The 22317-nt window shown below is 41.0% G+C and overlaps 1 protein-coding gene across 2 annotated transcripts; it reads right to left on the bottom strand.

Annotated features, from left to right (window-relative positions):
• Positions 1–12991: 12991 nt before the first annotated feature.
• LOC115414911 (tripartite motif-containing protein 16-like) lies at positions 12992–14966 on the bottom strand. 2 transcript variants are annotated; one of them, XM_030128274.1, is made up of 2 exons: positions 13828–14966; positions 12992–13650 (listed from the first exon to the last, which is right to left on the bottom strand). In XM_030128274.1, the coding sequence occupies exons 1-2, from the start codon at positions 14934–14936 to the stop codon at positions 13086–13088; spliced, it is 1674 nt and encodes a 557-aa protein (XP_029984134.1). In that variant the 5' UTR covers positions 14937–14966; the 3' UTR covers positions 12992–13085. The 2 variants fall into 2 exon arrangements, with proteins under 2 accessions (XP_029984134.1, XP_029984133.1); XM_030128273.1 differs by having other exon boundaries at positions 13056–13267; positions 13839–14966.
• Positions 14967–22317: the final 7351 nt, after the last annotated feature.

Raw genomic sequence — 22317 nt, 5'->3', positions numbered from 1 at the left:
CCTAAGGGTTAAAGTCAGTCTAAACAGGTGAGTCTAAAACCTAAGGGTTAAAGTCAGTCTAAACAGGTGAGTCTAAAACCTAAGGGTTAAAGCTGCTCTGAACAGCTGAGTCTAAAACCTAAGGGTTAAAGTCAGTCTGAACAGGTGAGTCTAAAACCTAAGGGTTAAAGCCAGTCTGAACAGGTGAGTCTAAAACCTAAGGGTTAAAGTCAGTCTGAACAGGTGAGTCTAAAACCTAAGGGTTAAAGCTGCTCTGAACAGCTGAGTCTAAAACCTAAGGGTTAAAGTCAGTCTGAACAGGTGAGTCTAAAACCTAAGGGTTAAAGCCAGTCTGAACAGGTGAGTCTAAAACCTAAGGGTTAAAGTCAGTCTGAACAGGTGAGTCTAAAACCTAAGGGTTAAAGTCAGTCTGAACAGGTGAGTCTAAAACCTAAGGGTTAAAGTCAGTCTGAACAGGTGAGTCTAAAACTTAAGGGTTAAAGTCAGTCTGAACAGGTGAGTCTAAAACCTAAGGGTTAAAGTCAGTCTGAACAGCTGAGTCTAAAACCTAAGGGTTAAAGTCAGTCTGAACAGGTGAGTCTAAAACCTAAGGGTTAAAGTCAGTCTGAACAGGTGAGTCTAAAACCTAAGGGTTAAAGTCAGTCTGAACAGCTGAGTCTAAAACCTAAGGGTTAAAGCCAGTCTGAACAGGTGAGTCTAAAACCTAAGGGTTAAAGTCAGTCTGAACAGGTGAGTCTAAAACCTAAGGGTTAAAGTCAGTCTAAACAGGTGAGTCTAAAACCTAAGGGTTAAAGTCAGTCTGAACAGCTGAGTCTAAAACCTAAGGGTTAAAGTCAGTCTGAACAGGTGAGTCTAAAACCTAAGGGTTAAAGTCAGTCTGAACAGGTGAGTCTAAAACCTAAGGGTTAAAGCCAGTCTGAACAGGTGAGTCTAAAACCTAAGGGTTAAAGTCAGTCTGAACAGGTGAGTCTAAAACCTAAGGGTTAAAGTCAGTCTGAACAGCTGAGTCTAAAACCTAAGGGTTAAAGTCAGTCTGAACAGGTGAGTCTAAAACCTAAGGGTTAAAGTCAGTCTAAACAGGTGAGTCTAAAACCTAAGGGTTAAAGTCAGTCTGAACAGGTGAGTCTAAAACCTAAGGGTTAAAGTCAGTCTGAACAGGTGAGTCTAAAACCTAAGGGTTAAAGTCAGTCTAAACAGGTGAGTCTAAAACCTAAGGGTTAAAGCTGCTCTGAACAGCTGAGTCTAAAACCTAAGGGTTAAAGTCAGTCTGAACAGGTGAGTCTAAAACCTAAGGGTTAAAGCCAGTCTGAACAGGTGAGTCTAAAACCTAAGGGTTAAAGTCAGTCTGAACAGGTGAGTCTAAAACCTAAGGGTTAAAGCTGCTCTGAACAGCTGAGTCTAAAACCTAAGGGTTAAAGTCAGTCTGAACAGGTGAGTCTAAAACCTAAGGGTTAAAGCCAGTCTGAACAGGTGAGTCTAAAACCTAAGGGTTAAAGTCAGTCTGAACAGGTGAGTCTAAAACCTAAGGGTTAAAGTCAGTCTGAACAGGTGAGTCTAAAACCTAAGGGTTAAAGTCAGTCTGAACAGGTGAGTCTAAAACTTAAGGGTTAAAGTCAGTCTGAACAGGTGAGTCTAAAACCTAAGGGTTAAAGTCAGTCTGAACAGGTGAGTCTAAAACCTAAGGGTTAAAGCCAGTCTGAACAGCTGAGTCTAAAACCTAAGGGTTAAAGTCAGTCTGAACAGCTGAGTCTAAAACCTAAGGGTTAAAGTCAGTCTGAACAGGTGAGTCTAAAACCTAAGGGTTAAAGCCAGTCTAAACAGGTGTCTAAAACCTAAGGGTTAAAGTCAGTCTGAACAGGTGAGTCTAAAACCTAAGGGTTAAAGCCAGTCTGAACAGGTGTCTAAAACCTAAGGGTTAAAGTCAGTCTGAACAGGTGAGTCTAAAACCTAAGGGTTAAAGTCAGTCTGAACAGGTGAGTCTAAAACCTAAGGGTTAAAGTCAGTCTGAACAGGTGAGTCTAAAACCTAAGGGTTAAAGTCAGTCTGAACAGGTGAGTCTAAAACCTAAGGGTTAAAGTCAGTCTGAACAGGTGAGTCTAAAACCTAAGGGTTAAAGTCAGTCTGAACAGCTGAGTCTAAAACCTAAGGGTTAAAGTCAGTCTGAACAGCTGAGTCTAAAACCTAAGGGTTAAAGTCAGTCTGAACAGGTGAGTCTAAAACCTAAGGGTTAAAGTCAGTCTGAACAGGTGAGTCTAAAACCTAAGGGTTAAAGTCAGTCTGAACAGGTGAGTCTAAAACCTAAGGGTTAAAGTCAGTCTGAACAGCTGAGTCTAAAACCTAAGGGTTAAAGTCAGTCTGAACAGGTGAGTCTAAAACCTAAGGGTTAAAGTCAGTCTAAACAGGTGAGTCTAAAACCTAAGGGTTAAAGTCAGTCTGAACAGGTGAGTCTAAAACCTAAGGGTTAAAGTCAGTCTGAACAGGTGAGTCTAAAACCTAAGGGTTAAAGTCAGTCTGAACAGGTGAGTCTAAAACCTAAGGGTTAAAGTCAGTCTGAACAGGTGAGTCTAAAACCTAAGGGTTAAAGTCAGTCTGAACAGGTGAGTCTAAAACCTAAGGGTTAAAGCCAGTCTGAACAGGTGAGTCTAAAACCTAAGGGTTAAAGCCAGTCTGAACAGGTGAGTCTAAAACCTAAGGGTTAAAGTCAGTCTAAACAGGTGAGTCTAAAACCTAAGGGTTAAAGCCAGTCTGAACAGGTGAGTCTAAAACCTAAGGGTTAAAGTCAGTCTGAACAGGTGAGTCTTGAACCTGGACTTGAACAGGTTCAGGTCTGTGAGGACTCACAGGTCAGGAGGAAACGAGTTCCACAGTTTAGGAGCGGCAACAGCAAATGGACGACCAGCCCACTGTTTGTATGTGGACCTGGGGACACCCAGAACCATCTGAGGACGATGGGAGGGCTCTGGTGGGGCAGTGAACTGTTCACATCTCAGATAAACAGGGAGCAGCCAGACCATTTAAAGCTTTAAAAACAAACATTAAAATTTTAAAATCAATACGATGGTGGACTGGGAGCCAGTGGAGAGAAGAGAGGATGGAGCTGATGGGGTTGAATCTGGAGGAGTTGGTCCAGAAACAGACATAAAGGACATTTAACGGAATCAGAATGGGGTGAATGTGGACCTGAACTAAAACCAGTTTGACACCCCTGCCTTACAGTCCACCCAGATGTCCCATCAGCAGTACCATCTTCTTCATCGGACGTCATATCAGCTGTGACCCCCCCTCCTTGTTGGCCAGTTCAGCCTCTTTTGCCTCCAGCTGCTGCACAGACAGAAGCACCATCAGTGCTGCACTGTGAAGCTAACAGAGTAGTAGAGTGTGGTGTTTGTGACACATTCAGATTAAATACAGATTCTTATAAGTCTTAGTGTCTTTATTCTCCATCTGCTGTGGGCTGAAACTTTCATGGCTTCTGCCTGGACTGTTACATCTGTTTGGTTGTATGTGCAGTTCCATCGGACTGTTTCATTATGTCTTACAGGCCACTGGAATGAAAATATACAAGTTAGGAAGAATAAAAAAAAATAGATGCATGGGATTATAACAATAAAGAAGTAGAATGGCAAAACATCTGCCAATTTCAATAGAAAAGTACAAAGTCTCACTTTTGGAAAGAATTCTGTTGGAAAAACGCAACTGGTTTCTTTATTACCCCTAGCCATAAGTCACACTATACAAATGGGAATTCACAATGCTGGGGAAACTGTAGCTGCCACACTGCACATCATTTCCACATATTCTGGGAATGCCCCAAAATTAACCATTATTGGAAAGAAATACATAAAGCCATAGAAATCATCCTTAATACATACAGTACAGGCCAAAAGTTTGGACACACCTTCTCATTCTTTGCATTTTCTTTATTTTCATGACTATTTTCATTGTAGATTCTCACTGAAGGCATCAAAACTATGAATGAACACATGTGGAATTATGTACTTAACAAAAAAGTGTGAAATAACTGAAAACATCTCTTATATTCTAGTCTCTTCAAAGTATCCACTCTTAGCTCTGATGACTGTTTTGCACACTCTTGCCATTCTCTTGATGAGCTTCCAGAGGTAGTCACCTGAAATGGTTTCCTAACAGTCTTGAAGAAGTTCCCACAGATGCTTAGCACTTGTTGGCCCTTTTGCCTTCACTCTGCGGTCCAGCTCACCCCAAACCATCTCGATCGGGTTCAGGTCCGGTGACTGTGGAGGCCAGGTCATCTGGCGCAGCATTCCATCACTCTCCTTCTTGGTCAAATATCCCTCACACAGCCTGGAGGTGTGTTTGGGGTCATTGTCCTGTTGAAACATAAATGATGGTCCAACTAAACGCAGACCGGATGGAATGGCATGTCACTTCAGGATGCTGTGGTAGCCATGCTGATTCAGGTTGCCTTCAATCTTGAATAAATCCCCAACAGCGTCACCAGCAAAGCACCCCCACACCATCACACCTCCCCCTCCATGCTTCACGGTGGGAACCAGGCATGTAGCATCCATCCGTTCACCTTTTCTGCGTCGCACAAAGACACGGCGGTTGGATCCAAAGATCTGAAATTTGGACTCATCAGACCAAAGCACAGATTTCCACTGGTCTAATGTCCATTCCTTGGGTTTCTTGGCCCAAATAAATCTCCTGTGTTTGTTGCCTCTCCTGAGCAGTGGTTTCCTAGCAGCTGTTTGACCATGAAGGCCTGATTCACGCAGTCTCCTCTTAACAGTTGTTGTAGAGATGTGTCTGCTGCTAGAGCTCTGTGTGGTATTCATCTGGTCTCTAATCTGAGCTGCTGTTAATTTGCGATTTCTGAGGCTGGTGACTCAGATGAACTTATCTTCAGCATCAGAGGTGACTCTTGGTCTTCCTTTCCTGGGGCGGTCCTCATGTGAGCCAGTTTGGTTGGAGCGCTTGATGGTTTTTGCGACTGCACTTGGGGACACATTCAAAGTTTTTGAAATGTTCTAGACTGACTGACCTTCATTTCTTAAAGTAATGATGGCCACTCGTTTGTCTTTACTTAGCTGATTGGTTCTCGCCATAATATGCATTCTAACAGTTGTCCAATAGGGCTGTCAGCTGTGCATCAACCTGACTTCTGCACAACACAACTGATGGTCCCAACCCCATCAATAAGGCAAGAAATTCCACTAAGTAACCCTGACAAGGCACAGCTATGAAGTGGAAACCATTTCAGGTGACTACCTCTGGAAGCTCATCAAGAGAATGCCAAGGGTGTGCAAGGCAGTCATCAGAGCTAAGGGTGGATACTTTGAAGAAACTAGAATATAAGAGATGTTTTCAGTTATTTCACACTTTTTTGTTAAGTACATAATTCCACATGTGTTCATTCATAGTTTTGATGCCTTCAGTGAGAATCTACAATGTAAATAGTCATGAAAATAAAGAAAATGTGAAGAATGAGAAGGTGTGTCCAAACTTTTGGCCTGTACTGTACTTACCTTTGGATTTCAAAACAGTGTATTTGGGATGCATTTGTCCAGAGGTCAAAAACATAAACAGATACTTATTCAGCATATTACTGCTGCAGGAAAAAAAGAAATAACTGAACGATGGATGACACAAGAAGAACTGACAATAAATAATTGGACAGACATATCCATGGGAATTTATAGGATGGGAAGAATAACTTTCACTGTCAATTTGAAGATGGATGTTTTTGTGCAACACTGGGAGGGATGGGTGAGATATGTGAAGCCTTTGAGATCTGATTTTGCTGAGATGAATGCATGAATATGAACCCAAAAATCCTCTGAAGGAAATATGTTTTTGTTTATCTTTATTTATGCGTTGATTTTTTACTTTGAGATCCTGTATGCCAGGACCATGATGAGCTGCTGTAAATGTTTTTTTTTTTTTTTTTTTTTTTACACTCACTCTCTGGATGTGAATAGTTTGTGTATTTGTTTTTTCAATGTATGAAAAAAAATCTGAATTCTTTCAATAAAAAGAGAATTAAAAAAAAAAAAAAAAAAACGAAAAAAAAAAGAAGTAAAACACAAAAAACTATTAACGTTACTTCATCAACAGGACTCCACCTTCTACTCCATTCAAGCCTGGACTTGCAGTTCGAGCTGCCATTAAATGAGAAGTCACTGCTTCCTTGTGGTTTGACCTCAGTCTGAAAACTACATGGAAATGGTTCAGAAAAGGCATACATGTACTTCTATAGAGCAGAATGGATCCAGGCTCTTTTAAATCTGACCTTTTCTCCGGTTCATATCGTCTGTTGTTTCCTTTAATGTTTTGCAGACGGCGCACACCTTCCTAAAAAAAAAATACAAGACAAAAATAAGTGACTTTGGGGAACAAACGCCTCCAGGTTCAAGCAGGTCAATGTGACACATTCATGACTTTAATCAGTTCCACAAGTAAAACCACACGATCATACAGTGTGCAATTGATTTGATTTTGGTTTATTTATTTATTCCGAACATGCAAAGAAATAAAATAAAACAGAACAAAATAAAATAAAACATTTAACTGAACAGAATCTATCTCCAAGCACATATAAGTCGGAATTTTGCATGGTCGAAAAGGAGTAGGAAGAAGTTTAAACTTATTTAATCCAACCCCTCACTGCTTTTACACCTTTATCACTAACTTGGTACAAGAATCAAACAATACTATTTTCCTAATTTTAGCATCGAACCATAACAAATACATAATGCAGTAACTGAATTACACCCAACAATATGATCATGGCAGTCCAGTCATACAAACAGACTCAACAATTCAACCATTTTCTTCACTAATTCCAGCAGATTTATCAGTACATCATCCATAAACAAACAGGCCTCATTGTCATTATTTAATACTGGACCTCACAAGAATCTTTTTTTATATCTTTTTTTAAACTGAATTATGTTTGATATTTGTTTTATCTCCACACACAATTTGTTCCACAATTTTACTCCACAGATGGTGATACAGAAACTTTTAAACGTAGTGCATATTTTATGAATCTTTAAATTAAAATTTCCCCTTAAATCATAGCTTCCTTCTCTGTCATTAAACATTTCTTGACTATTGTCTGGCAGTCAGTTATTCTTTGCTTTATACATTATTTGAATAGTTTTGAATTAACTAAGAAATTCACACTGATAAAATCCCCTCCCAAAAAGCACACATCTAATAATTTATTGAATATGTGCTTACCGCAGTTTTTGGACAGCAGGTCCATTTACATGTGAAAACCTCACATCGTCCAAGGGGTTGGGGAGGGGTCACTGCCAAGGCTCTCTAAGCAGAGGTTGGAATTCACGTCAATTCCAGGCAGAGTTTTCTGTGCTGACTTTAAATTTCCACTAATTTGAAGTTCCAAAGCAATTTACAGCGACGTTAACTGACGAAAACCCCGCTTTAATGCAGTGTGCTCTTTACTGACAATGGGTGTGCGTTCTGGGAAAAGCCTGGGCTCATTCACAGAGACGGCGTTCATCTGACTTGGGAGGTTGCCTCTCTTTTAGCTCGCAATGTGACCGCTAGCCTTATGCCACATTTCCACTACATGGTACCGGCTCGACTCGACTTGACTCGGCCTTTTTGCATTTCCATTACGAAAAAGGACCTGGAATCTGGTACCTGGTACTAGTTTTTTGGTCTCACCTCTGCTGAGGTTCCAGGACTGGGGACCAGAAACTAAAAGGTGACACTGTGTAAACACTGCAGACCACTGATCGGTCAGAGTCGTCTCTGTGACCCGCCCTTTTACAAAAAACAGATGCAGAAGTTTCCAGTAAATCTGTCAGTAGGTGAATCTACATGAGGACAGTCTGTAAAACTACACCACGGTCGGACCAGGAGGTTCAGTCTTTGGTGGCCGACGTAAAAATTCAGCAGGAGTTTGACGAGACAACACGCAACAAGTGAGTTTATCAGCGACTCTGAGCAGACGACACAGAAGTAACACGCCACATCGCTATGACGACCAGGTACTGTAAAGTCTGTAGTATCCTGTAATGGAAACGGTCTGGAACAGGACCTGGTACCAGAGTGGAGTCGAGCTGGTTCCATGTAGTGGAAATGCGTCATACGGCTCCCTTACCCAAAATGAAGACACAGTTGAACACACATTCATTGTCTTGCCTCATGAAGTTTAACCTTCATCAATGTCTTGTCAACAAATGTGTGAGTATTACAGAGATACAGATATTATGACAGTTGTTACAGACAGTACCGCGTCTTGACTCTAGGGCAGGGGTTATTTTAGTTCAGTTCCACATTCAGCCCAATATGATCACAGGTGGGCCAGACCAGTAAAGTAATAACAGCGAAAAAGTAAAATTAAATTATAATAATGTTCACATCTATAAAAATCTGAATAACATGGACTGGAAATGTCTCCAGAAAAACAAGTGCAATGTAACAATATCCTGCCTCAGATTATCAGTTTTTCATTTACACATGTGCGTTACAACTTACACAAAACATTTAATAACAGGCAGAATATTGGTAAAATTGCATTTACTTATCTTAAAACATTTCAGGTTATTCACATTTTTTGTAAAATAACAGTTTTTTAATAAAAACATTTTCACATAATTCTACTTTTTTACACTAAAACAAAGAGGAAATGTACTGTTTTCATTATTTATAGGTTTAATAGGATTGCATTTTACTGGTCTGACCCACTTGAGATGTAATTGGTCTGTATGTGGATTAAAATGATTTCGACATCCTCGATTATTAATATTGTCATTGTAATTTTTGTATTTCACAAATCCATCCTACGGGCCAGATTGGACCCTCTAGCGGGCCGGATTTGGCCCCCGGGCCGCATGTTTGACACCTGTGGTCTAGGGGGACCCTGAGAGCAAAAGTTCCGTGGTGTTACTTTAACGATCTTACTACATGCTGAGTCCAAAGGGCGGCACAGAGCTGAACCCCATGTGACCGCCGTAAACCTCACCTGACTGGTTTCAGATCTGACGCAAATGATTATTTTATTGACCTCAGGGCCAAAAGTCTACAGACCAAGGCCCACACTTCTCATTGGATGAGGAAAAGGCAGGGAAACGCCCCCTGTGACAAATGCATCTCATTGGATCAAAAGGGGAAGAAGGCGTGGTGTGGGAGGGGCTTCCTGTAATGTGGCAACTTCTGATTGGATGACCTCTGACCCGGACCTGTCACATTATGCGCGATAATGCGTTTACCCATACCTCCGGTGGGGCAATAAACGTCCTGCCCCCTCAAATAAAAGTTCCCAAAGGTAGAGAAAAGGACAATGAGGTGCACAACAGCAGCAGACAGAGGAATTAGGAAAGAGTCTGAAGTTCCACTGACGTTGTATGGTCGTATGTTGGACCTGGACTTTTCCACTGGACTGTAGGTGTCCAAATATGGACCTGATGGACCCTTAACATCTGTCGGGAAATAACGTTTTATTTTAGGACTTAGAACTCAGAGACAAAACTGTTTCTTTATCTTTTTATTCATATTTTTATGCATAAATCCTCATTTTTCCATAAACTTCCCCATTATGTGATGACTGATCATTCTCCTAATATTACATCTTCACTCTAAAAAATGATCTGCTGACTCTACGTCAAAAATTGATGGAACAGTTTCCATTAATCTTTTTCAGGTATTTCAACTTGGCCATAATTGCATAAATGCCACAAGACTTCTCTAGTTCAGCAAACTCTATTACTGAAGTACAAACAACATGATTTGCTTTTTACTCTATAAGCTTAATTAAGTCGAATCAACTTAATTTTAATTGTGTAAAAACTACTCCATTTAGTTACACTGACTTACTGTTTGATTTTTATTCTATTCAACAACGTCCATGCACATAGTTCCCTTAGTTTTGTGAGTAGGCCGAACTTATTTCTGTGTGTCTGAACTAATTACACATTGATCTTCCAGTTTCATGATCAAACTGTTTATTCTATCATCATGCATCCAATGAGACTGAACTGTTTGCATGTTAATATTTAATTAGCACACAATTTTAATACAAAAATAATTACAAAGGCCAATAAACATCAGCATGCACACATTAACTCCAAATGAACACCCACACCATAACCCTGCTGAACCCCTGCACAGAAAAATAACACATTTGGCATGCGTCAACGGTTAGGTTGATTTTTTTAGGGGTTTTTGGTCTCTTCCTGTTTTATTTTGGTGATGATGATCGCTTTCCTTTTTGTTGTCTGCACACGGTCAGTCTTGTCTCTGTCTTGCCTAATCCCATTATTGCCTGCACCTTGGTGTTCCTCATGTAAATGCCCACACCTGTTTATGATCCCTACCTTCCCTATATACAGGGTGGGGAAGCAAAACTTACAATATTTTGAGGCAGGGATTGAAAGACAGTGTATGACCAGTTAGTTTATTGAAAGTCATGAGAATTTATTTGCCACAAGAAAATGTCCATAATAGAAAATGTTTTTATTCTATGTGTCCTCCTTCTTTCTCAATAACTGCCTTCACACGCTTCCTGAAACTTGTGCAAGTGTTCCTCAAATATTGGGGTGACAACTTCTCCCATTCTTCTTTAATAGTATCTTCCAGACTTTCTGGTAATAGTTTTGCTCATAGTCATTCTCTTCTTTCCATTATAAACAGTCTTTATGGACACTCCAACTATTTTGGAAATCTCCTTTGGTGTGACGAGTGCATTCAGCAAATCACACACTCTTTGACGTTTGCTTTCCTGATTACTCATATGGACAAAAGTTTGTGAAAAGGTATGGATAATAGTGTTAGGTATGATTATGACATCAGTATATGTTTGGGTTCAAAACAACTGACGTAGTGTCTGCTGAGAAAAAAACAACTAAATGTTCAGTGTACATTTGGCTTCCCCACCCTGTATTCTTCCCCTCTCCCTTTGTCTGTTGTCAGTGCGTCGTTTCTGTGATCTTGAGAAGAGCTTCCTCTGTTAAGTATCTTGAATCTTGAACCTCATGTTACCTACCTCAGGCTTTTAGTTTGTATAGAGTACGTTGTACTTCTCTTTCAGTTATTAGGCTTTTTAGAGCACGTTGTGCTTCTCTTTTTGTTAACCATTTTTGTACTTTGAGAACTTTGTTAAATAAATCCTTTTTTGACCTCTGACATATGTGACTCGCTGCATATGGGTCCACATATTGTGTCATAACAACAATCTCAACAATGGACCCAATACCCACAATGCAATGCAGCAAACTACAATTTTAAATTAGAAAGGAGCAAAACATGTATTATCCAGTCCTTGAATAATTAAACCTACTGTTGCAGAAATTCAGTGCCAGTTAAAAACCATAACACCATTCAGCTTCTGTAAAACCAAATCTAACCAGACTAATGTTATGGACGAACTGTTACAGCAATTAGCTAAAAGTCTGACGTTACTAGCTTAAACGTTACCAGCCTATTTGTTCATACTGTTGCTCATTTTGTGTATTTTGCTGCATAATTGCTTAATTTTTGAATTCTTTCTTAATTTTGTTGATTTTGTTCATTTTTGCTCCATTTGTTGATTAGATTCTATAGAACTTTATTGATCCATTGGACAGAGACCCTCTGGAAATTCAGAATTGGTCATTTTTACTCATGTTGTTGATTTTTTTTTCCCATTTTGTTGATTATTTTGTTCATTTTGTGATTAATTTTATTTTTGTTCATTTTGCTGATTATTTTTAAATTCCTTCATCAATTAGCTAAAAGTCTTACGTTACTAGCTTAAACGTTCCCACCTCTAGCTGAGGAAAAGACTTTAGTGTGGTGTAAAAACCATTTCTTGTCGTTTGATTTGATAGTTATTAGCTGTTGTGAATAAAACAAAGCTAAATTCTACTTATCAAGCCTTAAAGTTTAGTAAAGTTCGGTGTAAAATCGTGTTTCTCCCATTTCTTTCGGTGCTTCCCTCCGTTTCTCGTGGTAGGCGTGGTCTGGCACATCAACTTTGTACTCAGCTTTTAAAGGAAGCTGAAAAGAGTTTTAAGATGAACTAACTGAATCTACTTCTATGGTAAGTTAAGACACAAATGTCTGTTCAAAACCCATATGGTACTAACTTAAGACTGTTTCCTTATTTTTCATTTAGACCAACTTAATAAAACAACTGTAATCAAATGATTACAATGTGTACATGTAACAAACTTCATTTCTGAAGCAGAAAAAGCTCTTGATTTGAAGCTTAACTTCCTAACCCCATGAATCATTTCTTACAGTGTTCTCATTTTTACAACATCAGTATTTTCGACGTCATTGAACTAAGTCACGCCTCAGGCTTTAAGGACAAATGTGTCCATTTTCTAAGATGGTGGACATCTATCTATTGAACTGGATCATCCAACAGTTTCAGCCCGTTTACACCACCATAAAAAAAACAATAACTGTTAATAATCAGATAAATGGAATAATCAGATACGATGCGTTTACATACACTTCAGAAATCATGGAAAACCCGTGTTTCAGTCCATTATTGGATTTCTTCGGGGGTTTGTACATACGTAGTGACGATAGAATCCAACTTCCTGTTCTGGTCTTCAGCTCATGTTTGACTAAATCACTTGTGTTTTGTCTCAGTTCTCTTTTCTTGCACATGCTCAGATGGAACAGAATGAACTCAATCAGATGAACAGGTTTCCGTGCATGAGCTCCGCCTCCGTCTGAGTCGGTTCATGATCTCCGCTTCTGCGGTCGTCTCCAAATCCACGTCCATGCTTCTTCTGTAGGAAACAGGACAGAACAGTGGATTTGAACTCAATTGGTCCAAAGTGGAAAAACGGCTCCACTTTGTTTGACTCGGTCCAAAGCACAGACACCATCAGTCTGGTTGTGTGCTCCTCAGTTGATGACAGCTGTGTGAACATCACAGATGGGTCTACAAACACACTATTGGCTGGTTGACCGTCACACACACTGGACTATAAGAATCCTCACAAAAAAGTCTGAATGGAACCAAATCTGGATTGTGAGTTCAGGTAAAAAAAAAAAGTTGATCTGTTTTTCTGTCGTGTGGTTTCGAGACAGATACGAAAAGATTGATCTGATCGACTGGATCAAAGTCAACGATGAGTTTAATGGAGTTTAGGAAAGTGGGCAGTGGATCCAACATTCAAAAGCCAAAGTCCAGCGTACAGAGGTTTAGTGAATGTGGTCTGGACTCTGTGGATCAGAGTCATGGTTTCAGAGACGCTGTAGAAGGACAGAATACCTGCTGTGTGATCCAGGTAGACTCCGATTCTGGAGGAAACTGGACCTGGGACAGAAGACCAGACACTATTATGAAGAAATACATAAAAGTTATTGTCACAATGTAAAGCCCAAGATTTGTCAGTGTAACCAAATCTACATTCACTAGAGGTTCCTTTTCTCTTAATATCCTTATATGCGACTGTGACATTAACGCCCTCCCTCCACTCCACCTCCCAGTAACATCGACCAGTCAGACTCTCTCTGCTCAGGACCTGATACCAGAAACTGAATCTGTCTGGATGATCAGGACAGTTCTGTTTTTGTCTCATATATGTTACTCTTCTATTCTTCTCAGACAGTGACAGATCTTCATTCACTGTGTTTGGATCCAGTGTGATTCGACATGAATACTGTAAGAATCCTGTTCTGGTCTGTGGTTCTGGTTCTAGTAAGAATCCTGCTCTGGTCTGTGGTTCTGGTTCTAGTAAGAATCCTGCTCTGGTCTGTGGTTCTGGTTCTAGTAAGAATCCTGCTCTGGTCTGAGGTTCTGGTTCTAGTAAGAATCCTGCTCTGGTCTGTGGTTCTGGTTCTAGTAAGAATCCTGCTCTGGTCTGTGGTTCTGGTTCTAGTAGAACCTGTGTTTGACTGATGCTCAGTTCCATGTTGGTCCGTTCTTCTGTCAGACTGAGCTGGAGTTTCTCTCTGAGCTCTGACACAGCTGTGGTCACATCCTCAAAGTAACTCTGAGGACGGACGTGGACGTGGGATGAGTCTGGATCTTCTCTGAGTGTGGACACTGATGGATACTGGAGTAAAAGCTGGTTGTGCTGGTGTGTGTGTGCCCGTTTGTCCATCTCAGCGTCTTTCCTCCTCAGCTCAGTCATCTCCTGCTCCAGCTTCCACTCCAGCTCTTTGACTCGACTCACTTCAGTTTCCTCCTTGGATCTGATCTGCCGCTCCACATCGCTCCTTCTTTCCTCCATCAGTCGGATCAGCTCGGTCAGGATCTTGCGGTTCTTCTCCGCTGCTTCATCAGCGCAGCGACTGATGTTCTCCGCCTCCTGTTGAAGCACCTTCACATCTTTCTGTTTGTCTTTGATTCTCTGCTGGATTTTCTGTCGACTCACCTCCAGCTCCTTCTGCCTCTCAGTCCTTTCTGCTGCAGATGACACTGTGTCGTGGCCTTTATGTTCTTCCACAGAGCACAGATAACAGATACACTGACCATCAGTGCAGCAGAACATCTTCATCACCTCATCGTGACAAGAGCAGACGTTCTCCTGGAGCTTCTCCGACGGATCCACCAGCTTGTGTTTCTTTAACGGAGCCGCATTATAATGACTTTGAAGGTGTTGGTCACAGTAAGAAGCCAAACACACCAGACAGGACTGGACAGCTTTCAGTTTCCTCCCAGTGCACACATCACAGACCACATCTTCAGCTCCAGCATAGCAGCGATCAGCAGCAGCAGCAGCTCCAAGTCCAGTCTTCTTCAGCTGTTCCACTAAATCTGCCAACATGGTGTTTTTGACCAGGACAGGCCTGGGTATGAAGGTGTGTCTGCACTGAGGGCAGCTGTGGAGGTTCTTCCCGTCCTCTCCATCCCACTGGGTTTGAATACAGCTCATACAGTAGCTGTGTCCACAGGGAATAGTCCCCAGATCCTTCAGTAGATCCAAACAGATCCAACAGGAAAGTGTTTCCTGATCCAGCTGAACTCCTTTCTGCTCCATTTCTGCTTCGTGTCTCAACGACTGGTTCAGTTTCAGTGAGTCAAAGCAGTTTGAGCTCTGATCTGTTTCACCTGTGCAGTGTTTCCTGTCTGCTGTCTGGATCCGCCTCCTGTTGGCTCCGCCCACCTGTAAACTGTCAGATCTACAGGGGAGGAGTCATGTCAGGACAGAGTGGAGCTGCTGTGTATGTTCCGACACACAAGACAAACCAGTTTGTGTCAGTCCCACAGACCAGCTGGGTCCTAAATCCAGTCAGGGTTTGGACTGTTGGACTCATCAGCTGATGTGGGTCCTGGTTTGAAGACACTGTCCCCTCAGGATTTTCACTAAGCCCACATTCAAAAGGACATCTGACATGATTCCAGCTGACTGTGGCCTGTTCACATGGATTTGAACTACAGTTATGAGCCTGTTCAATGGAAATGAAGGCACAGAAATAACAGTACAGATCAATAATGAACTGACCAGAGTGTTTAAAGGTGCTTTTTCAGGATCAGACTCAGACAGTGTTCAGACGAAGGCATGAAAAGAGGAGCTGGTGGTGCAGAGAAGAAGGAAATGAACTGGAAACAAACCACAGCAACTGGACTGAAATATGACTGAACAGTAAACTGAATGTTTAAGATGAGAACAGTGGAATACAGAGGAGAAAACAACTGGAGGAGAGGAAAAGAGCAAAGACAAACAAGAATCAGTTCAATTCAGAAAAATTGGACCAATGGCCCTGTAGCTTACCGGCCAAATGAAAAGCTTTGGGAAATGTATCTAGATGCCATTTATTCTCACCCAGTTATGTGTATTTATTATATTACAGAAATAGCCCATGTTTTGGTCATATTCCGATCAGATCTGTAAAAATTTCAAATTCCAACTTGATATCATTGAAACTTACTGATTTATTGGATCAATCTACTTCCTATCTCTTATAATGGGAAAGTTTTTCAAAGTGGCACCAAATCCAGAATCAGATCCAGATCCAAATAATTTCACTAACTTTTGTTGGCATCATCATAAAGAAGCTGCAGACCAAGTTTGAAGTCAATTGGAATTGTAGTTTCAGAGAAGAAGACGATTGAAATTTTTGTAACGGACGACAGACGACAAAAGACGACGACGACAACGACGGACGCCGCATGACGACAACAGCTTACAGCCTGTCGGCCGGTAAGCTAAAAACAACTGAACTGTACGAGTGTGTGTATATATGCGTGTGTGCATATGAGTATATATATGTATATATGTGTGTGTATATGTATGTGTGTGTGTGTGTGTGTGTGTGTCAGAATCTCTTTGTCATTGTACAACTAAATTGAGGTGGAGCTCTCCAACTTAGTGCAAGAAATTCCAAGGCACAACAAAGACAGTAGAAGGCACATGGATTTACATTAGGAAAAATAAAAGAGGTGTAACTAGGAATATTTGTAAAAAAAAAGATGTGTAGAATTTAGTAGTGCAGATATTTTGACAGTAGTGCAAATGGAATTGGAAAAGTGCAAATGACATGAGAATTTAAATCCTGTTAGATAAATCGAGTGAAAGGATCCAATAATATCGAAGGCTGTAAACATTAGACAGACACTGCACATGTTCTAGGGTATGGTCAGGTTCTAGTTACTGCAGTGGACACCAGTGTCCTTGTGGGTGTGCTATTGATGTTGTTTGGTTTTTTTTAATCACAGTGGTGTTAGCGGTCCAAGACAGGCAGCCTGGTAACTGCACACCCAGGAAACCAATGGTGTTGACCCTTTCCACACAGGAAACCAATGGTGTTGACCCTTTCCACACAGGAAACCAATGGTGCTGACCCTTTCCACACAGGAAACCAATGGTGTTGACCAGTGGTGATTTCTCTCAGACTGCAGTGGAAGCCCGGCTTCCCCTAAAATTACAAAAATTAAATGGTTAAATATGTTCGGTTGTGTTGACATTTTATTGACTACAAATGTGTTAGAACATGTTCATCTCAAAGACGACTTCGTTCAGAATCAGCTTTATCACAAATCAACGGATGCGATGTTGTTCACTTCTCCTCCATTCCCGTGTCTGTGTTTTCTCCTCCATCTCTGCTCAGTGCATTTGTCCGTAGACTGTGTCCGTCTCTGGGCTTCAATGGGACTGAGTGGAACAGTTTTTTTCATTGCCTCAAAACTGGACAGTAATTGGGTAAATGCCACTATGTTGTCCCGCCCCCGGACGCCGGGCGTCTCCGGGGGTGAATGGAGCTGTGGGTGGAGCTCGGCCGCGCTGGACACCAGAATCCCACGTGCTGATTGGAGGATAAGTCGAAAGGCTGAATCCCGTTTGATTGACAGCTGTTTTGAGATCTACTCCTTCATTGACACAGTTCAGTTTAATACCGTCACACATTCTGCTGGGAAATCAAGAGAGAAACCACTACGAAGTCACTTGTTCATTTCTTGGACTGTAAATAAAATACACTCATTGGACTTCCTTGTTTCAATTTAACATAATTTCTACGTTTTCTTGTTTACTTGGTAGCCTACAATACGACCATTTTCTTAAAAGGAATGGAGGGCTGAATTTATGTTTAAATAACTTGACTTTTTTTTTTTTTTTGATGTAAGCCAACAATGAGCTTCCCCTTTTTGAAAGATGAGAAGCCACCACTGCTGTACACCTCAGCAAACCAAACACCTGACCTGTGGAACGGAGGAAGAAAACATTCCAAATCAAGTCTCACTCACTCGTGACCACATTTCAGTCACACATTTACATCAGAAATCCTTCATTTATTCTACACATCTGACTCCATAGTACAGCAGGTCATTGAATAGATCCTTCTTACCCAGCGTAATAAAAGCCCTGGCTCTGCAGAGGAGTCCAAATGGAGACAGCGGTGCACCACAGTCCAACTACAGACAACAGGGTTTAGGAGGAAATGAGGTTTATAGAGTGCACACAAACACACAGCAAACTAACATTCTCTCATGACTTTTCACTCTCACTTTTAAAATGTATTTACATCTTTCTTCTATTTAGGTTTTAAATTAACATGCAACCATACAAACACCTGTTTTCAAATGACTTTACCTGAATGTTGGTTCAATATTTCCATTCATATACATTGGCAGTAACCAGAGACACTACTAGGGTTACACCTGACCTAAACCTGATGAAAAACTGATGAACTTCAGGGCAAAAAGGCTCCAGAGTTTGATTTATATTCCATGTACTTTTTCCTTTGACAGTTTTTAGTCTTACCATCCTGTTAATAAGGTTGTGTTCAGGGCAGACCAGTGACTATGGGAGGATAATAACAGCCTGGATCAGACTATTTCCTGAAAACTGTCCCAAACACACACACAGTAGGACTGGAACTGCACTTATTGTGGATGAAAAAGAACACAACAGACACACAACTGACTCAACTCCTGACACAGACACACAACAGGAGTTCTGCTGGATTTTCGGCTCTTTTTCTCATATATTTGACAGTTCTTCATGCTAACAGCTAAGTGACGCAGCTAACAGTGGAATAAGCGGTCAGACCGGATTGAACCGGTTCAGTCCAGATCTGTTCTATACGGAAGCGTAATGCATTCACAAAAAAAAAATAATTTCGGCTCTGTTTTTCTGAATTAATGAGATAATTATCTCATAATTATGAGAAAAAATAAGTAAAAAAAAAAATCGGCGCTGTTTTTCTGAGTTTACGAGATACTGTTTTCCGGAAAAAAAAAAGCTCTGTTTTTCCGAGTTTATGAGATACTGTTTTCTGAAAAAAACTAAAATGTGTCTGTGTTTCTGTGTCAGTGGGACAGTGGTCCCTGGTCCAGGCAGGAGCTCCTTCTATCTGTGCTGCTGAAAGCCTCTCGGGGGAGCGTGAAGTTGTTTCCGTTCTCGTAACCGGTTCCGATTACAGATCATGGAACTAGTTTCATTCACAGAAATCAGAACCAAGCCCCGCTTTGTGCACGGATCAAGCCCTTCAAGCACACCGGCGCTCGGAGCCTGTAACCCGGCTTCCTGACAGGGCACGACCGCGGTGATGGGAGTTGGCATTAATGAAGTCAAATAAAATGATATTCACCAGCATTAAAGAAAATATACACAGCAGAAGAGTGCAAATGTGGATTCATTTATTTGTCGGACCTGATGGAAAGCATTAGTCAGAACTAGATCCATGGAGGAGCGGCTTGGTGTACCGGTTCGTCCCCCCCCAATAACTTTCCATCAGGTCCAGGCGGACAGCTATCCGCTCCCCGGTGTGTAAGCCGGACTGGAGCGGGTGGACGGAGCAGCTCCGCTCCACAGAACAGCCATCCTTCAGTTTGACCCAAAGGCCGCAGACTGGAAACGACCACAAGGCAAGTCCTGCACCCGATGGTTCGACGTCATTGCGGGTGACCTCCAACAACATGGAGTTACCATGGAGGACGCAGAGCAGCTGGAGCAAGACCACCAGCCATGGACAACACTGGTTCACCTGGTCGGCCCAATGCACCGGGACGGGACACCCGCCCCATGGCAGGAGTCCTAGTAGTGGTAGTAGTCATTAATGCCAACTCCCATCACCGCGTCGTGGTGCCGGGCTACAGGCTCTGAGCGCCGGTGTGGTTGAAGGGCTTGATCCGTGCACAAAGCGGGGCTTAGTTCTGATTTCTGTGAATGAAACTAGTTCCATGATCTGTAATCGGAACCGGTTACGAGAACGGAAACAACTTCACGCTCCCCCGAGAGGCTTTCAGCAGCACAGATAGAAGGAGCTCCTGCCTGGACCAGGGACCACTGTCCCACTGACAGAGAAACAGACACATTTGAGTTTTTTTCAGAAAACAGTATCTCATAAACTCAGAAAAACAGCGCCGATTTTTTTTTTTTAACTTATTTTTTCTCGTAATTATGAGATAATTATCTCATTAATTCAGAAAAACAGAGCCGAAATTTTTTTTTTGTGTGTGAATGCAATACGCTTCCGTAGTTCTAAAGTAGAAAACAAACATATTCTACTGGGACAAACTGGGTTAAATAGACTCTGTTCTAAAATAGATCCCATTATCATGAACACAAACCACTGGTAGAGGCAGGTTAGCATCTACTCACCGGACTTCTGAACCGAGCCGAGCTGTCAAACCGTATTCCTCCGCTGCTGGACCTAGTTCCGTTCTCCTCTGGTTCCTTCACTTCATCTTCTCTCCTTCTTCATACACAGTTCAATCCATCTTCTTCTGTACTTTCTTCTAATGTTTTAAAACTTCATTTCAGGACATTTTGTGCGGCGTATTAAGATCTACACAAGTTTGAGGCGCAGCCACAGTGCAGTCAGACTCCTCCGCTGAGACAAATAGTCCCTCTACTCCTCAGTTTTATTTGAGTTCATATTAAATGTTTAGGACTGGAGTTTTCAGGAGTTTTTTTTTTTTTTTGAAGGAAACTAAACTTATCAATTCTTACAGTGTGTAGGAACTTTTATCATTTACCTGGAATTTTTGCAAAACCTTGGTTAAACCGTGTTACCACCAAAATTACAAAGGAAAAACACAACTTTCTGTGAAAAAAGTGCCTGATGAGGGGGCAGGACTTTTCAGATTCCCCAGAATTCTCCAAAGGCAGAGCTGTGTTGAAGAACATAGAACACACAGAACATTCCACACTGACATTCACCACTGTAGTACATGTGTGTGAACTGGTTTAGTCCAGTTCTACAGGCTGCACTTCAGTTGTGTTTGGATTATTTAGAAAATGGAGCAAAAGGAGAGGAACGGCGAGAAGTGGATGGACGACCAGGGCCTGACTCCTTTGAATCAATCAATCCATCAAATTTTATTTACAGAGCACCAAATCATACCAAGTTCTCTGATGACCCTTTGCATTTAGAGCTGGAATAAACCCAACTCTAAAACCACTGTCCACAACCAACAGAAGCATCCAGGAGTCAACGCCTGGAGACAGGCGAAGGAAAAAACACCGTTAAGGGTGAAGACACACCCACCTGACTGATGACCGTCACCAGAAAAGGAAGACAACTGATCAGCCAGCTCCTGTCACAACAAATCCACTACCGACGTGAGCGTACGTTCTGCGCTTACGCGAGATCTAAAACCATAAATGACGGAACATCTGTGTAAACTCAGAGCTCACTGTGGTCAGTCAGTGTTGTCAGTGTTCAGTAATAATAGTAATAATATTCCAGCAGCAGGGGCGCCAAAAAAATACTGTCAAATAACGGAAAATAACCATCTCATAAAAATACAGTAATTTTCCATAATTCAAATACAGTTTTTTGCCCTAACTTTACATGAGATTTTGCACATTTTTTTGAATATATATATATATATATATATATATATATATATATATATATACACACACACACACACACACACACACACACACACACACAAAAACTGTATTTGGACAGTTTATCAGTGCTTATACATGTTATACATTCACAAAAATGCATTTATTCACCATTTTTGTTGTGAAACCTCCTGTAATTACACAAGATATTTGTCAGTTAACAAACAAGTCTGGTTCAACTGACAGAACAAATACTTCTGTTACTGTTAACTGTCAGTAATTTTACCTGGTTTTATTTATTTATTTATTTATTTTTTTTACAGAATTAAACTTTAAATTAACAGTTTAATCTCATAAATAGAAAAAAAATACTTGTGAAATTACGACACATTTGCAAATGTATTTAAACTATATTTTTCTGTGAAAAAAGAAAAAAAAAAATCTTTTAAAAAATGTAAATTTTATGGTTCCTCACAGTTACAGTTTTTTCGTGTTATTTTCCATTTGACATGTAAAATCACAGTCTGTTTTTGTCATTTCAATGATATTTTCCTGTATCTTAAAAATACATGAAAAATTTGTAAAATAAACAGTGAAAATTCTGTTAAATTACATTTTTTTTCTTTTTTTTTTTTACAGTGCAGCTCATCATCCAGCTCTGCAGAATGCAGAATGATAATGATGTCATGGTTTAAAGGTGTGATGGAAGAGGGAAACATTGAAAACACAGGTGGCAAACATGCGGACCGGGGGCCAAATTCGGCCCCCCAAAGGGTCCAGTCCAACCCACCAAAGGGTCCAGTCCGACCCCCCAAAGGGTCCAGTCCGGCCGCCAAAGGGTCCAGTCCGACCCACCAAAGGGTCCAGTCTGGCCCCCTAAAGGGTCCAGTCCGGCCCTGGGGATAAATTTGTGAAATGCAAAAGTTACACTGATGAAGAAATGAACAATCCTTTGAGTTCAGGTTCCACATTCAGACCAGTTCAATCTGCAGTGGGTCAGACCAGTCTAATACTATCAGAATAACAGAGAAATGATGACAACTGCAAATGTTTCTCTTTGTAAATGTAAATATTTTCATGTATTTACACTAAAACAAAGCATAATTTCACAAAAAATGTG

This window comes from Sphaeramia orbicularis, chromosome 24, assembly GCF_902148855.1.
Source record: "Sphaeramia orbicularis chromosome 24, fSphaOr1.1, whole genome shotgun sequence".
In the NCBI taxonomy this organism is placed as follows: Eukaryota; Metazoa; Chordata; class Actinopteri; order Kurtiformes; family Apogonidae; genus Sphaeramia; species Sphaeramia orbicularis.
Note: the sequence above shows the minus strand (reverse complement) of the source record. Positions and strands in the feature narration are given on the sequence as shown.